The sequence below is a fragment of the Clarias gariepinus genome, chromosome 25 (genome assembly GCF_024256425.1).
Source record: "Clarias gariepinus isolate MV-2021 ecotype Netherlands chromosome 25, CGAR_prim_01v2, whole genome shotgun sequence".
NCBI lineage: Eukaryota > Metazoa > Chordata > Actinopteri > Siluriformes > Clariidae > Clarias > Clarias gariepinus.
In genome coordinates this window covers 9715764-9734082 of record NC_071124.1, presented here as the reverse complement: position 1 = coordinate 9734082, position 18319 = coordinate 9715764, and the positions used below count along the sequence as shown (strand labels likewise).

The 18319-nt window shown below is 38.2% G+C and overlaps 1 protein-coding gene across 3 annotated transcripts in view; it reads right to left on the bottom strand.

The window, feature by feature from the left end:
* The window catches only part of brwd1 (bromodomain and WD repeat domain containing 1), a 56154-nt gene extending 51772 nt beyond the window's left edge, over positions 1-4382 (bottom strand). For 2 of the 3 annotated variants that reach the window (XM_053486959.1, XM_053486960.1), the window contains exons 1-7: positions 4044-4307; positions 3886-3944; positions 3750-3779; positions 3500-3559; positions 1446-1596; positions 1257-1355; positions 181-341 (exon numbers count right to left, since the gene is read on the bottom strand). In XM_053486959.1, the coding sequence (XP_053342934.1) occupies positions 181-341; positions 1257-1355; positions 1446-1596; positions 3500-3559; positions 3750-3779; positions 3886-3944; positions 4044-4092 (609 nt within the window). In that variant the 5' untranslated portion in view covers positions 4093-4307. Of the gene's footprint in view, positions 1-180; positions 342-1256; positions 1356-1445; positions 1597-3499; positions 3560-3749; positions 3780-3885; positions 3945-4043 lie in introns of all 3 variants that reach the window. The other variant, XM_053486958.1, reaches the window with a different exon arrangement.
* Positions 4383-18319: the final 13937 nt, after the last annotated feature.

The window sequence follows — 18319 nt, the reverse complement described above, 5'->3', positions numbered from 1 at the left end:
ACACTCAGTTAGGCTATAGCATTAGATTCAAGATTCAAAGAACTTTATTAATCCCAGAGAAAAATTGCTTAGTCTTGGTTACAGAAAGAATCGCAATACATCACTAAATCGATTTTCCCCACATCCATAACACCTAAAGCAAGTCAGAGTAAACCTTGCAGAATTAAAGAAAGCTCTCACCGTGAAAATCCTGGATCCTGTCCGGTCGAAGGCAATGCAGTAAACGGCCGAGAGATGTCCTAGAATCCTCCTGTGCATTTTGATGCTCTGATATACACTGACAGGATGGACAAAACTGAACCGCTGAGTGCCTGTCAACTCCCTGCCTCTGCATACTTCCACTACACACACATATACACACACACACACAAAATTAGCACCACAACAGAGATCCAAGACTGTTTGCTTTAGATCAGGCTCCAATCTCAAGTAGCCAAGATGTGCTGAAGTGAAGTCATTAGTACACCTAATGCTTAGACTCAGCAAAAGCTTAATAAAAATTAGAATAAATAAATAAAAACACAGAAGCGAAGTTTGCCAGGCTGTGTTCATGCATTCGTGCATCATTCACAGCTTCCTCTTTCTGGCAGGAAGTGCTTTTCCATAACTTTTTCAAAACTGAATAATTCACAACTTCTTTTTACTTAACAAGGTTTTTTAAATGTTCCAGCTTTTCCCTGCTGGTACCCTGTTTGCCAAATCTGAGTGAATCTGATACCTTCCTAATTTGGTTAGCAATTGGTTTGGTTTCACACCGCACACGCAAACCACAACAAAGCAAATAATGTCATCGGGAAGCCTGTAGGGCTCGAATCATACTCAGACCACACTCAGAACACCACACTAGTGCTCAATAAACAATTAATAAATTAACACTGGTGTGTCTTTTTGTTTGAGAGTCCATCTATCCAAAACAAGTCATATTTTTGACCTGGATAACTGTTCAGCAACATAGTTTTCAAAATATTGTTGATAGTCAAACCATAGACATTTGGTTCACTTCCTGAAACTGGCTCGATTGAGAGCTGGACCACTGCGATCAAACCACACTAGATTTTGCTTGCAATCAGACTGAGGCCTTCTCATCCACACATTTTCAGACTAGTTATTTTGGTCTCAACCAAAGTGTGAGTGCTGTGTTCTCACCTACACACAAGTAGCAAACAGAAAGTGGGAAAAAAGGAACCACCAGGTTTTAATTGAAACCAGGGTTTGTTCAAAACATCGTTATCCAGTAAAACAGCACCGCTACCTACCCAGATTTGGGGCATCCCTGCAGCTCAAAGGCCTCTCCGGTGGTCTCCCTCGATGCAGTGCAGCAAAAGTCGAGCTTTTCCATCGGCTATGGCCACAATCTGCATAACATCAACAGATAATAGTAGGCAAAAAGAATGTGTGTATTTCAGGAAGATTAAAAAATGATATAAATGTTAATACTACCCCACCTTTAGCTGTACGAAGTAAGGAGTGTCTCCCTGTTCCAAGTAAAGAACGCACCCCAGGCAAACCTGAGGGCACCTGCTTATCGAGGATCGGACCGATCTGCTTACATATCTGCAGCAAGTGGTCTGGTGCAATATGTTTGTTGGCGGCGACCTGACGGATCATCAAAGAACGACATGTGGCAGATGTCAGTTGCATGAAACAGAAGCTCCTTTATAAGATCCAACTTGATCTGACTGGTTTAGTTAAATAATCAATCAATAATAAATAATCTTTGACAACCACTTGACATCCTGAGTCACAGTGGATCCAGAGCTTACCCCAGTCAGTGTGAGGTCACTAGATAAAAACAATTTATATATACACATCTTTTAATAAAATGAACAGACTGCATGAAATAATCTATTACATTTCAGTGCTTATTTAAAGACAGTGCTTGAAAATAATGCATTCTATATTTAAGTTTCAACAAGAGCACACAAGTGGAGCAATGTGTCCTTTAAGGCAATGTTCACACCGAATGAGCTGCATAATGCAAATCGTAATTAACGTGCCAGACCTAGTGACGTATAAGGATTGTTTTATAATGAATTTTTAAGCTTATTTTTTCCCTTAGCTTAAACTTGTTTCTTCAACATGTTGTTCTGGTTCCTACCTTATTTAAAATGCAGGTAAACTACTTGCTCATAGTGGTGCCAGGGGCATTTAGTTTTTGCTTCATTTTTCGATTAAAAAGAGCAATGCGGCAGCACTTTAGGCCTCTCTTATGGATCTTTAGGCCTCTCTTATCTGTAGATGTTGCTTAAAAAGATAAGATCCTAAAAATTAAACTACCATCATCGACACCACCACGCGTCTCATGTCATTGATTGCTAACCAGCTGAAATTTTGTGCCATGACTGCCTCGTATATCTGCACTTTGTTCTGAAGTGTCGAGACCAATGCCTGGCATATGCATTGGAGTTTTTAATAATAGGACATTTAATATCACTGAAAACTGGTAAGAAGTTTGTTTGTAGGAGGCAACAGCAATGATTATGCTTAAGATATTTAAGTGGCACTACAGCTGCACTATTAATGTTCCCAGTGCAATGTTTATTCACTTGCCATCTATACCACTTTATAATGTATACAGGGTTGCAGAGGGACCTGGAGCCTATCCCAGGAGACTTGGGAAACGAGGCTGACCACACCCTGGATGGGGTGCCAACCCACTGCAGGGCACACACACATACAGTACTCACACACTCATTCACACGGGCAATTTAGGGATGCCAATCAGTTTAATCTGCATGTCTTTGAAGAAAACCCACTAAGCATGGGGAGTACACGCAAACTCCATGCACACAGACCTGAGGCAGGAATAGAATCCCAAACATGTGTTACCATTGCCGCCGGCAACGTTAACACTTCACACAATTTCAAAGATTTCAATATAATTATGTTTAATGTATTTCAGTGTGGGTGGAGGTTTGGTTGCATGCACTTGTTAATTTGACTACTTTGCAGCTCAACTCAACACACACACACCAATTATGCATGGAATAGGATTTCATATATAAAATGAAAAATCAAACACATCTAATAATAATAATAATAATAGTAATTAACCATACTGTTCATGATAGAGTGTCTGAAAAGGAAGTGGGTTGAAAATGACGCGTTTATGCAAATCAAGAACGCGCGTCTACCAATCAGAACGCGGGTACAGTATAAAAAAAATAAAACGCGAGCTGCTGTTTGAGGAAGCTGATTGGTCCGGACAGGGGTGACGTCATACCGCTCGTGATTCTCCACCCTCACTGCAATACGACACTAAATAAGCGAGTGCGGTCAAAAACAAAACAAAAATATGATTTAAAAAACTCTGTGTAAAGCATGATACAGAGAAGAGTGCATGCATTAAAACCGAAATGGTAGAATTATTCTGTTTGGAATAGAAATGGCGGCATACGATTCTTCCGGATCGCCGATTAACCAAATCTGATCAAAATTACTATCATTCATCAGAAACATGCACACATGGAGCGATTAAAGGCGAAAGATGAAAACATACCACGTCTTCATACGATCTTGGATGTTCATTTCCTTGCCAGTCCACTCTGCGGGGAAGGAGCTGCCGAGGACAGAGAGCCGATGAGAAATAACAGGACTTTAAACACGATCAAATTGTTGATAAGTTAATCAAGGAGATTATCTTTAATATCCAGGGCGAGCTATTAAAACTGATAAGCATGAAATCCTGCTCTTTGTCGGATTCACCCGAACCAGGCTTTGTGCTTATTACGAAACACACAAACACACACCTGATGTTCCTCCAGTTCACTCACGAGAATCTGCAAGAGATCAGAGGTGATCTATAATGAGCACTCTTAACCAAAATATAGCGTTTTAGACACAAACCACAGGCACAGAACCGAGTAGTAAACACAAGGCTCTCACCTCGGCCGCTCTCTGACACGGACCGGTGGTTAGAAAACGTGAAATTAGATAATAAAGCTCTGCAAAAAGACAAAAATAAATGAGTGAAATGTGATTTAAACGAATGAAGCGGCGATGCTAGCGGTTCAAAACATTAAACTAGTTTTCTTGTGTCTTACCCGATTCAAGAATCGAAATACTCCCTTTATTGTCCATTGTGTCAGCCATAACTTAGCCGACGTGCTACTCCTCAAACTTATTTTAATGTCCTGTTCGCGGCGGATATTATTTATTTAATTCTGACTGCACGGTTCGGGTCCCCTTCGAGTTCGCTCCCGCTTTCCGTTAAGCCAGTTTTCAGTCGCCATTGGAAGTGCGAGGCCTCGGCTTACAGAGCAACTTCCGCTCCGACAAGCGGAAATGGGGGGTTGGGGGAGTAAAAAGTCTCCCTGTCAAACAAAGGGAGTTGAAATGTCATTGAGGAAAAAAATATTTATATATCTACCGGTTTTCGCTTATAGATATCGACCGTATATAACCGACATTTACGGTCGTGGAAACAAAAGGATATATGTTTGTGCGATTGTGTCGCGCTTGCTCGCGTGAGCTACATCATGACGTCACAGCACGTGCGACTGCGTTTGCAACCGAATCTGTCCTTCGGTTTATTTTGGAGTAAATACAGTATATTTTTAAAAGAAAACTTAAATACATACAAAGCATGCCTTATTTTCACGTAATAAAGAACAAATATAGTCAAGTAAACTAATAACTTAAAAAAAATAAAAAATCTGCCACCTACTCAAACATTGAGTACAAAATGTACCGATGGAGCTTCTGGTATGTCTGAGTAGGTTAGCACTGTCGCCTTGCACCTCCAGGGTCTGGGTTCGATTCCGGCCAGGCTCGATTCTCTGTGTTTGGAGTTTGTGTGTGCTTGGTGGGTTTCCTCCGGGTATTCCGGTTTTCTCCCACAGTCCAAAGATATGCAGATTAGGCTAATTGCCGTTCCCAAATTGCCCAAAGTGTGTATGTATGTGTGTGCCATGTGATGGATTGGCACCCTGTCCAGGTTGTACCAATGTGACAGGGTGCAGGGTACACCCTGCCCTCAAGCCTTAAGCCTCCTGGGATAGGCTCCAGGTCCCCGCGACCCTGAATACACGATTAAGCGGTATAGAAGATGAGTGAGTAAGCTTCTGGTTATTCCTCTTGCCTGTAGTTGTGGCAAAAGATGAATTTGGATTTGTGTGTTAAAATGAATTTCACAATACAATACGATTGAGGGTGAGTCAAAATTACCCGCACTTGATTATTTATTTGAATTACCTATTAAAAAGACAAATACCAAATTTTCAACATAATCCTGCTTTTCAATACACATTAGGGATGCACCGAATGTTCGGCAACCGAAATTATATTTTTATATATTTTTTGCCTATTTTCGGCCGAATAATTTTGGTTGCCGAACAATGACATTTTTAATGACACAATCAAATAGTAACCCGCGCAGAGTGAGAGGTGCGTTTGCAGACACTATTCTGCTGAATTGTTCAGAGGGGGTGCATCTGCAAAAACGTACAGCACTTTAAGTTTAATTTATCACTTAAAATCAAGACACCCCGAACATCATGCAGAGTACGAGAAAGACACGGCGGCGGCTACGGCAACAGCAGCAGCGAATCCACATTTTTTGCACTATTCAATGCACATTTGTTGTTGTAGACATACAGAGTTACATTCTTTCAGCAGTCAGTTATAGGCCTAACATAGGCTATTCAAGAAGGGGGGCTTTAAAGATGGCCAAATTAAAAAATATATATATTTTACTAATTTATTTATTTTAAGTTATATTGTGCTTTGTTTGTATAATATCTGCTGGAATGTTAAAAAAAAAATTCAGTGCTAAATAAATATATTGAAATTGTATTTTTGTTATTTGATTTATTTTTCTGAAAAGCAATTTATTATTAATAAATAATTAATATAAATTGGCAAAATAAATGGAAAAAAATGCGAAACACCACGTTCGGTATTCTGCCTCCGGCCTTCGGCCAAGCATTTCATTATTGTTCGGCTTCGGCCAAGAATTTCATTTCGGTGCATCCTTAATACACATCTGTCGACAACTTTTCATATATATCCACTCATTTAGCTAGGAACTTCTGTGGTTCAACTATTGACTGTGAAGGCCAAGTGTGATTACCACTGTGTTTATTCCCATTTTAAAACCATAAAATAGGAATTTTACCGTATTTAAGACCTCCAGTTGACATTTAAACGCATATTTACACCCTATAGGAAATTTCTGAACACCAATTAGACTTATCTGGATGTTTTTAGACTGTGGGAGCAAACCAGAGTACCCAGAGAAGGTGGATAACGTGCACATAGAATCGTAGCATACATAAATAGGGAGAAGGAGAATAATAGTCAGCTTCACTATAAATTTTTACGTCATTTCGTCTGTGAGAATGTAACATTTGTAACATTAGGGAAAAAAGGCCATAGCTACTGAAACCTCGAAACAGACTGCGATGTGTCTACAGCAATGGCGCATATGACAGGAAGAAGTAAGGGCTGCAGAAACATTTGAGAAGCATGAAGAGCAGCACAAGATGTCCACATAAACCAGATATTAGTTGACTTTTAAACTTTTTCTTGGCCGGCAATGTTTTCGTTTCATACTTTATAATTTCCTCTCAGGCTTGTAGTGATGAGTCAATGTCTTGTCACCACTAATGATTTTCTTTAAGATACTTTTACCTTCCTTAGAGCATCGGTCCAAATTTAGTTTGTGGATTTCCAAATGCTTTTGTTTATGGTTTTCTGTGAGTTGGCACCAGGTGCACCTTCAGACCACAAAAAACGAATTAATGGCGCTGCCCTGCTTTTGTGCAAGTCAGAAGTGGGGCATCTATTTTTTTCTTGCACCGCAGTTACAAATGAACCATGCTGCGCGTGATGGGTTTGGGGGGGCGTTATGGCGGGGGAGCAGTGGCTTTGATCAAAACGTGCTGATAAGCCATTGTGACCAACAGAAGTTTTCATATAACTGAAGTGCAGATACTTTTTGACTCATCCTCATATACTTACCAGGTTTATCATTTACCTGTGAATTTACACATGCAGTATTAAAGAACTTCACGTATTATTGCTTAACACATTTTACATGTAGTAGAATTATAAATTATAAAACATTGTATGTGTAGCTGTATCTGGGCTGTGCTGTCGTCCATCTGGGTTGATACCACAGAAGAGACTTGGTAGCACAAATGGCTAAAAAAGCTGGCAAGGACAGAAAGGTGTCACAACACGCAGTGCATCCCAGCTTGCTGTGTAGCATCAGACAGCTCAGAATGGCCAGGCTGACCAAAAGCACCTACAATAGCCATGTGAGCAGATGGCCTGGACAGATAAATCCTGTTTTTATGTACATCTAGTGGACGGTTGTTTGTGTCTGTGTAACCTATCTGGCATAAGAATTAACATGTTATGAGAATTAACTATGGGAAGAGAAAACAAGGTGGCAGAGGCAGTATGATACTCTGGGTGATGTGCTGGTGGAAAACCTTGTATCCTGGTAGTCCTGTGGGTGTTACTTTGACATGTATCACTTATCTAAAAATAATAAGCTAATCATTTTAGGTTAGCAGAACAGACTTAAAGGACATTATTTGCATGTTGTTAGAACTTTAAGTTTTTTTTGGTATTTACTTAAATAAGTTACACTATCATATTCTATATTGATTACATGTAAAGTTCAATATTCCAAACCATTGTTTGTTTTAATATTGATGATGATGGCTTATAGCTCATGAAAACCAAATTCTAGTATCCTAAAATATTATAATATTTCCTAAGAGCCATTCAAATAGAATTAACAATTCAGAAAAGGACTCCTTTGACATGAATGAATGCATCAATGCAGCATGGCATTAAGGTGATTAGCCTGTGGCACTGCTGAAGCATTATTAAAGACTGTGTGGCTTTGATAGTAGCCTTCAGTTTTCCTGTATTATTGGGTCAGATCTTCTTTTTGACAAATTCCCCATAGATTCTCTATAGGCGTTAAGTTAGACGAGTTTGCGGGCCTATTAAGCACATTAGCAAACCAGTTAGTAATAGTTCTGGCAGTGTTGGCAGGTGCTAAGTCTTGCTGGGTAGACGTCTGTGCATGGTGGCTCTTGATGCACTGACTCCAGCCTTATTCTTATAATAATCCAAAAATGTTTTTATTGATTTATTAAATGTTTCAATAAATTCAAGCAAGGCAAAATAAATGAAAATAATTATTAAGAAAATTAAATTGAATGCATATAAATTGGACTACAGAGTAAAACTATACAATTCAATTCAATTTCATTTTATTGTCATTGTTAAAAATAACAAGTATAAATAACAACAAGATATCATTTGGCAACATCTCCCGGCATGTAATAAAATGCAACCATAGTGCAGCAATGCAATAACCATAACGGCTATGTAAGGTAGAATATAGATAGGATATAGGGGGGCACAAACCACAAGAAAAAAAATGCATATATTGTGTTTATGTACAGTGGGGCATAAGAGTATTTAGTCAGCCACCAATTCTGCAAGTTCTCCCACTTAAAAAGATGAGAGAGGCCTATAATTTTCATCATAGGTATATCTCAACTATGAGGGACAAAATAGGATTTTTAATGAATATATTTGCAAATTGTAGTGGAAAATAAGTATTTAGTCAATAACAAAATTCTATCTCTATACTTTCTTATATATCCTTTGTTGGCAATGACAGAGGTCAAACGTTTTCTGTGAGGTTTTCACACACCGTTGCTGGTATTTTGGCCCATTCCTCCATGCAGATCTCCTCTAGAGCAGTGATGTTTTGGGGCTGTCGCTGGGCAACACGGACTTTCAACTCCCTCCAAGGGTTTTCTATGGGGTTGAAATATTGAGACTGGATAGGCCACTCCAGGACCTTGAAATGCTTCTTACGAAGCCACTGCTTCATTGCCTGGGCAGTGTGTTTGGGATCATTGTTATGCTGAAAGACCCAGCGACGTTTCAGTGCATTTGCTGATGGAAGGAGGTTTTTACTTAAAATCTCATGATACATGGCCTTATTTATTCTTCCCTTTACACGGATCAGTCATCCTGGTCCCTTTGCAGAAAAACAACCTAAAAGCATGATGTTTCCATCCCCATGCTTCACAGTAGGTATGGTGTTCTTTGGATGCAACTCAGCATTCTTTCTCCATCAAACACAAAGTTCTATTTTGGTTTCATTTAACCATATGACATTCTCCCAATCCTCTTCTGGATTATCTAAATGCTCTCTAGCAGACTTCAGATGGGACTGGACATGTACTTGCGTAAGCGAGGAGACACGTCTGGCACTGCAGGATTTGAGTGGCGCAGTGTGGTACTGTGGCCTTTGTTACTTTGGTCCCAGCTCTCTGCAGGTCATTCATTAGATCCCCCCGTGTGGTTCTGGGATTTTTTTGACCCGACAGGGTGAGATCTTGCGTGGAGCCCCAGATTGAGGGAGATTATCAGTGGTCTTGTATGTCTTCCATTTTCTAATAATTGCTCCCACAGTTGATTTCTTCACACCAAGCTGCTCACCTACTGCAGATTCAGTCTTCCCAGCCTGGTGCAGGTCTACAATTTTGTTTCTGGTGTCTTGGCCATAGTAGAGTTTGGAGTGTGACTGTTAAAGGTTGTGGACAGGTGCCTTTTATACTGATAACAGATGCCATTAATACAGGTAACAAGTGGAGGACAGAGGAGCCTCTTAAAGAGGAAGTTACAGGTCCGTGAGAGCCAGAAATCTTGCTTTTTTGTAGGTGACCAAATACTTATTTTCCACCAAGATTTGCTAATAAATTACAAATCTACAAAACCTACAATGTTTTTTCTGGATTTTTTTATTTTATTTTGTCTCTCATAGTTGAGGTGTACCTATGATGAAAATTACAGACCTCTCTCATCTTTTTAAGTGGGAGAACTTGCAGAATTGGTGGCTGACTAAATACTTTTTTTGCCCCATGTGTGTATTTCGTGTGCTTCATCAATGCAAAGTCCAGTTCACAGTTATTGTAATGATGTGTGATATGTAAGAATAGATGGGAGCAAGGTCCGAGAGGTGGGAGCCTGATTATTCAGCAGCCTCACAGCAGTAGGAATAAGGCTGTGGGATAGTCTGGTGGTTCTGGCCCTTATGGACCTGTATCTTTTACCTGAGGGCAGTAGCTGGAACAGGTGATGTGCAGGGTGATGCTGATCCCTCCGGAAGTTGCGTACTCGATGAAGGCAGCGTGTAGTGTAGATAGTACTTATGCCTGGAAGACTTGTGCCGAAGATTTTCCCCACTGCTTTCACCACCCGCTGTAGTGCCTGTTGTTCTGCCCTAGTGCAACTTGAAAACCACACCAAGAGTCGATATGTCAGCCCACCCTCTATAGCACAACAGTTCAAATTCTATATGTTAGAAAATGGAAAATATTGACAATTTATTAAAGTACATTTTTTAAATGAGTTATTCTGTAAATACTGTACTGTACAAGCATTAGCTCTAGCCTGAACATACAGGCATTTTTTAGTTGTTGAATATGGTTGTTAAATATGGTAAACACCGAAATATGGTAAACAGAGATGCCCCTTTCCTCCAGGATGCCTCAAGTGCTCTTTTCTTGTTGTTGTTGTTGTTGTTGTTTTTTATGTGTATGTGCGTATGGAGCCCTGTCTTTGCCCCTCAACAATAAAATGTAACTATTTATCTCAATTTTGCTAAATAAAAGGATCTGGCTTGCATCAGTCACATGACTGCCATTAACCAATGCTCGCCCTTGAGGGAAGAGCGCGCTCGTTACGAACCGGGTACGAGCTCGCGCATTTTCTGCAGGCTGGCTGGTGCGGAGCTGGAGGAGAATTAGGCAAATTAATTGGAAGGTGCAGAATGTTTGTGTGTTTTATGTGTATAGATTTTTTTGAAATTATTACTAATAATATAACAAATATTCTAGACATGCCTCGTAAGTGGAGGAGAAAGAAACAGCTACAAAAGGAGCTGTGTGAGGCTGCTAAAGACAGTCATACATTATGATGCAATTCCATATTAGATTCGTCATGAATGTGAGTTGTTGTTATTCAGCCTGTTCTATCTTTTTTTAACTTTGAGCACCCGCCCCTTTAAACGTCTCTGCACGGCCCTGGAGATGTATGCTAGCTTGCTAACACAACAGTTTCCCACTGTATCTATTGAATGTGCAGAGATTAATAATGACCCAATTTTGATGGTTAAATGAGATACAGAACGTAATGCAGCAATATATTTTACATAAACTCGTTCATCTAACTTTTGAACATCTAAAGTCATTAACATGTAAGTCATATGATGAAGATGATAAGACAGACAGATTTTAGGAAAGACATTAGCATTTCTGGTTAGACAAAAGGGGTTCCAGTGAGCCATTTGCATGTATATCCGTCTAGACACAAGCTTTAGGAAGTGTTACCATATAAGGAATGAGGAACTCAACGAGGGGGTTGTTTTTTACGGACATGGGAATGAGACATAAAAAAAAACATACAAAGCATTGCATTTAAATTGTTTCATTTGGGTCAAATGTTTCGGGTAGCCTCCCACAAGCTTCTTACAATATGTTGCTGGAATTTTAGCTCGTTCCTCCTGACAGAACTGGTTCAGCTGAGTCAGGTTTGTAGGCCTCCTTGCTCACACACACTTTTTCAGTTCTGCCCACTAATGTTCTATTGGATTGAGGCCAAGGCCACTCCAATACCTCAACTTTATCGTCCTTGAGTCATTTTGCCACAACTTCGGATGTATGCTTGGGATCATTGTTCATTTGGAAGACCCATTTGTGTCAGAGCTTTAATTTCCTGGCTGATGTCTTAAAATGTTGCTTCAATATATCCCCATACCCTTTCTTTCTCATTAAGCCATCTATTTTGTGAAGTTCACCAGGAGCAAAACACACCCACAACATAATGATGCCAACCTGAGCTTGTTTCATCCGACCAGAGGGCATTACTCCAAAAAGTAGAATCTTTGTCCCCATGTACAGCTGCAGTCCGAAGTGTGTTTTCTTTCTTCAGTTTCGGAGCAGTACTTCTTCCCTTTTAAAGATATTTCAATATCAGTCTTACAAGTCGATACTTTCTGTCTTTACAAGATCCTTTGTTGTTAATTTTTGTAAAAAAAACTCTTCCTGAGTGGTATGATGACTGTGTAGTCCCATATTTTTTATACTTGCATGGTATTGTTGGTACGAATGAATGTTGTACCTGTGAAACCAAACATGTCCAAGGTCCAGATTGTGAGGTCTGGTCTGATTTCCTTAGATTTTAGACACCCAAATTAACACAAATTATGTTAATTAGTCTAATAGAAGCTTCTTAAGTCACAACATTATTTACTGGAAAACAGGCACAGTGTATGTAAACATCTGACCCATTGCAATTGTGATATAGTAACTTCTAGGTAAAATAATCTACCTGTAAACATTTATGTTAACATGAAATCTTGGAAGTGGGTAAATACATAAAGTCAGATTTATGATAAGTTGCAAGTTTTAAGGTCTGATTACAGAAATGCTGTAGTTTATGCTGTTTGGAAAAAAAACTATACACTAAGTATAGCATCACTGAACTTAGTGTTGTTTTGCCCTGCACTTTGTGTTAGATATGTTAAATATTATCACAATATTTCCAGTAGGAGAAATTCCTAACACATGAAACAAACTGGGCCTGCTTATGTAAGTAATCATTTATAAAGCATCAAAAATAGTATCTATTATGGTTATCGGGAAAAAGGATTTATAATGAAATTGTTTGTTTAATTTGTTTAAATTCAAAGTATCACTGGTATAGTGATAATGCACGATAAATTTAATAAATTATTAAGCAAAGAATACATGCACGTTAAAAGTGATGATGATAAAAAAAATATTCCCTTACAGCACCTAAAAAACATAGTTCTGCATGCTTCTAGATTGGTAAAAAGTTAATAACCTCTAAAAAAATCAATTTTTCTTTTCCTCTTAACAGTGAGCCTTGTCAATCCAATACCTTTGGAGGGGACAGTATATACTGGATATAACATAAAATTTTATATTCCCTAGAAAACAGTTAACAGTATGGTACATCTAAATATCTTTATTTTTATTAAATCCTTATTCTTGATTTGTGCACATGAACACCTTTATTATAACAATAAGCATTTGATTACATGGCCAATGTAAATAACTTACAATTCAAAAAATACACTTACCATGATCTTGATTAAGCATGGATGTACACCTGTAGCATCATCTACTGTACTGTAGCAGCTGCACCATGCAAAGAGTTATGCAGATACAGGTCTTAAGTTAATGTTTAAATCAAGTCAAATCAAAAGACAACACCAGAATGAAGACAAAAGTGCTATCTTTTTGACCTTGAGTATGACATGGGTGTTGGTGCTAGTAGGGCTGGTTTGAGACACAATGCACTGATGTGGGATTTTCATGCACAACATAACCATTTTGAGTTTACACAAAATGGTGGGAAAAACAGGAAACATGCAGGCAGAAATTCCTTGTTGAAGACAAGAGATCCGAGGAACAGAATGGCCAGACTGGTTTGAGCTGCCTGGTAATGAAAATTAGCACTCTTTACAAATGTGATGAGCAGAAAAGTTTAACGATATATATTTTTAAAATGTTTATATTTTACTCACACACTCACCCTTTTCTTATACTGTTTATCATGTACAGGGTCACGAGAGGGCTGGAGCCTATAACAGGGCACTCAAGGCACAAAGCAGGACACACCCTGGGTGATATTTTAAATTCTACAGTAATTATACACAAATTGATATTTACTAAGTTGTACAGCCCTCCATTTTTGTCATGAATACATTTTTTTTCAACAGATCTGTTCTGCCAGGGAACTGTTTATAATCCATAAAATACTAAATATGATAATCCACTAATCTTTCTTATTTAATGCTCAGCAGGGATGATGCACACTGCTAATCTCAAGTTCTTTTAATTATTCACTATGGGTTCTGATAGTTCTCTTAATTTTCCCAGCATTTGGAGCTCATGCTCCAGCACAAATCACCTGATGTGGAGTTTGACCAATGCTTCTTGGAGAAGATGGCATCATCGTCCACGTTGCATCATGCTTCTGAAGGAACAACAAAAGGAATAATCATAAAATCCCACTTGGCTTGACTCACATGATACGCAATGAATGTGTATGTGTGTGTTAGTTCCCCAGTGTCATATTGCTCTCAGGAGATGCCTGCAGTAGCAGCAGCAGGTTGTTCTTATGGCTCTACATACTCAGACTGCAGTCTTGTGCCTGCTTTCACTACATGCAGTTGCACATGGAGCAACAACATCATCAGACGAGGAAAGGAGAATAATCCAGAATCAGGATAACAGAAGTGTTGCTCATATTTTTTCAGGGTTAAGGGTATATAATGCATGCCCAAATGTGGGTTAAAGTCGCCTGTCAAATTTGTAGAACAGTTTGCATAGACACTCATTTGTTATTATCATTTGCATAGCAAAATGCAGTGCATGAAGAAAACACTTGGATGCTTTCTAAGTTGTCTAAAAACACTTAGAATTTTAACAGGATAGAAAGGAATATATAGTTTTTGACATCTTAGAAGGAGTCACCTTGACTATTTACTGAGAATGTACACAAAAATGACAAACAATGATGATCAGTGGTTAGTTACTGAGAATAAAGATGATCAGTTATTTGTTATTAAAACAATGGTGATGTTCAATGATTGGTTATTGGAACAATGAGGATCATTGATTGGTTATTGGGAAGAATAATGACCAGTGATTGGTAACTGGGAGCAGAGATGATCAGTTATTGGTTATTGGGAACAATGATAATCATTGATTGGTTATTGGAAAAAAATATGATCAGTGATTGGTTACTAGGAATAATAATGATCAGTGATTTGGTTATTGGGAACAAATATGATCAGTTATTGGAAACAAAGATGATCAGTTATTGCATAATCAGTTATTGGTTACTGGGAACAGTGATGATCAATGATTGGTTATTGGGAACAATAATGATTAGTGATTGGTTATTGGGAACAATAATGATTAGTGATTGATTACTGAGAACAGTGATGATTAATAATTGTTTAGTGGGAACATATTCTTTTACAAGTGCACCTCAGTACCTACTTGGAAATAATTAGCTATTGTAAAGGCTGATATCATCTAAGGACTTATCCTGAGATCTTTGCGTCAAGCGGGACATGTTGCATACTGTAGGAAGTGTGCGATCAGGTGGATGAATGTAGAGTATGATATCTGGACCATCAACATTCAAAATGATGTTAGACAGTTGTAACCTTGTTATCACTAGTTTTACAGACACAGATGTCACCCACCTCTTGTCTTTTAAGACTGACAGAAACACTAGACTTGGTACAAGGATTGGAGCAGTGTTAACAATGCTTCCTAAAACTGTCACATTTTACTGATTTCATTCTTTCTTTTTTTCTGCAGATCGAAGCATCAGATGGTGCTCTGGGAGCCATTTTGTCACAGATGGTGAAGGGGAAGGAAGCGTTATTTTCTTTGTTTACTGTGTGTGTGTGTGTGTGTGTGTGTGTGTGTGTGTGTGTGTGTGTGTGTGTCTTACTGAATATCTTCCAAGTCTCTTGGGGTGGGAACTAGACCATGTCAGGTTTCACTGTAGTCGGCCATGAACATCTGCAGGAATTGTGTGATATAGTTGTAGTCATGTCAACATGGACCAGGATCTTAGAGTACTGTTACCAATTTCTTGCAATTAAGAGCTAAGTCTGTTTTGAGAGGAAGGTGTGACCCAACTCTGAATAAATGGTCAATCATCTTCAACCCCATAGTATAAAAAACAACTGCAAAACCCACCATAATATCACCTTCAAGAATGGCATAAAAACTCAAACGTGGGTGTTCTGGTCGTCGCTATCTTGGCAGGAGCTGCCTTCGCCTAAACTCGGGTTAATCCATAAATATACTGTATACAAATAGGTGGAGTAAACTGAGCCTGGCTGTTGTTAGGATCACCTACTTTCTTACAAAAAAAGCACAGAATTCTTACAGCAAGCCATTTTATCTCTAAAATAAAAATGACAATAATCTGCAAGGACTGAGACTTCAAGTTTACTGATTTCAGTTAGCTGGTTAACTACATTGATGCGTAGCAGACAGCTGCATCTTTAAGCTGCGTTTATTTGACGCCACAATTGGAAATCGGAAAAGGAGCTGTTGTCCATTAATTCATTTGCTCTTGGAAACTAAAATAAAAAAAATAAGAGGCGTGACCCATAAGTTTTTATTTTTTATTTTTTTTACAGGTTGTGCTATATAATGTTTAAAAAAAAAAAAAAAAACTAATTAATTAATTTAACTTTTTTTGTGACATTTAGCCTAAGGAAGTAAACCATGTCAACTTCTGAAGTGCCACCTTTACACAAGCATAAAAGCAGAATTATTCAGCTGCATGTGTTATTTACTGGTGTGGCTTTTCAGCATTTAGCGTTAATAGTAAACGGTACATCTACGCAGGCTCTACACAGGCTTTATAAATAAGATTATATTGGCAATCATGTCTCCCTCTTTGATCATTTTTTGTTTCCCTTAAACAGAATACTGTTATCATACTCGATGGGTGACAAATGTGACACGTGAGCGTTCATTAAACTTTTTCTTGTGCTCTTTTTTAGTAATACCTGGGTTACTAAAGATACTAAAGAGAAAAATACACAATAAAACAAAAATGAAAAAAGTGGGCACACATTTACAGTGCATTTATGTTTAAGTGCTTTAAAGTTTCCATCAATAAATATATCCTATGTTCACTAGGTTACTAACTAGAAGTACCATCAGTAAAATAGTTATAAAGGATTTTTTTTTGGTAGAAAGCAGTCTAGACGCATGTCTTTCTCGATCCCTGAGAGGTGGTGGGACCAGTCGAGCAGTGCTGTGGGATCAGAGGGATTGTGGTGCAGTGCGGGGTATAGCATCGAAAAATAAAAAGTTATAAAAGGTTATAGTTTTTTTTTTTTCATTTGGTTTTGGAAACGAATACAGAAAAAATACATAGTCACAAGAGGGGCCCAAAAAGTTGTATATTTTAACAGTTCTTATCCAAGCCCTTTTAAGACTTAAATTTTAATGGCCGCAATGTGTAGTACTGTATTATTTTCCTGTCCACTAGATGGCAGTACAACGAGCCTCTGAATGAAGCTTCATGAAATTAACCTTTTGGTGAAACTATTAGCTGGGCAACCTCGACGTCTAAATGAGGCTTCACCTCACCAACACTATTCACAGACAATCAATCAAGTCTTTAAAGGTTAATAAATCGCCAGGCATAGACGGCCTTACTTCGGAATTTTACCAAAAATTTGCAAAAGATTTGGCCCCGTTTTTTTAGAAGTTATATATGAAAGCATTAGGGTGAAATCTCTCCCACCTACCCTAACTCAAAGTTTAGTAACTCTCATCCCCAAGCCTAAAAAAGACTTAACCCACTAATAGACAATTGGCGTCCAATCAGTCTTTTAAATTGTGATTATAAAATTATTGCTACAATCTTTGCAAAACGTTTAAAAATTATTTTACAGGACATAATAGATGAAACGCAATCAGGCTTTTTAAAAAACAGACACATCTCAAACAATATTCGGTTGGTTCTTGATTTGTTAGATTATTCAGAGTTAGTGAAGGATAACAGCTATATGCTTTTTCTGGACTTTTACAAAGCCTTCGATTCTATAGAACATGGTTTTATATATTTAAAACTTTAGAAAAATTTGGTTTCGGAGATCTATTCATTAAAACTGTTAAAACTTTATATGCTCATGGCAATTCTTCAATTAAGCTTAAATATGGTACCTCTCCAAGATTTGATCTGCAACAGAGAATATGCCAGGGCTGCCCCATTTCACCATATTTATTTATTTTGACTACTCAATTATTAGCCAGTCACATTAATAATAGCACTTTGCAAGGGGTTAGTGTCATGGGAAGGGAGATCATCATCAGCCAACTGACCGATGATACTACCCTTTTTCTTAAAAATTCAGATCAGATTCCCTTAGCTCTTAATACTTTTAAATTGTTCTCCAATGCTTCTGGGCTTCTTCTTAATATGCACAAATATGAATTATTGCCAGTTAAACAACTCTCTCTTTCCAGTGTATGTAATATCCAAGTCAAAGAGACAATAACCTACCTTGGAAAAGTAATATCCAAAAATCCAAAACTTAGATGCAATTTAAACTTCTTGCCTATCTTAGAGAAAACTTAAAGAAAATTCAATCAGTGGCTTCAGAGAGACTTATCTCTAAAAGGAAGGATTCTCCTTTCAAAGGCAGAAGGCATTTCACGTCTAACATACGCAGCCATCTCTTTAGAACCCGATAAAGCAATAT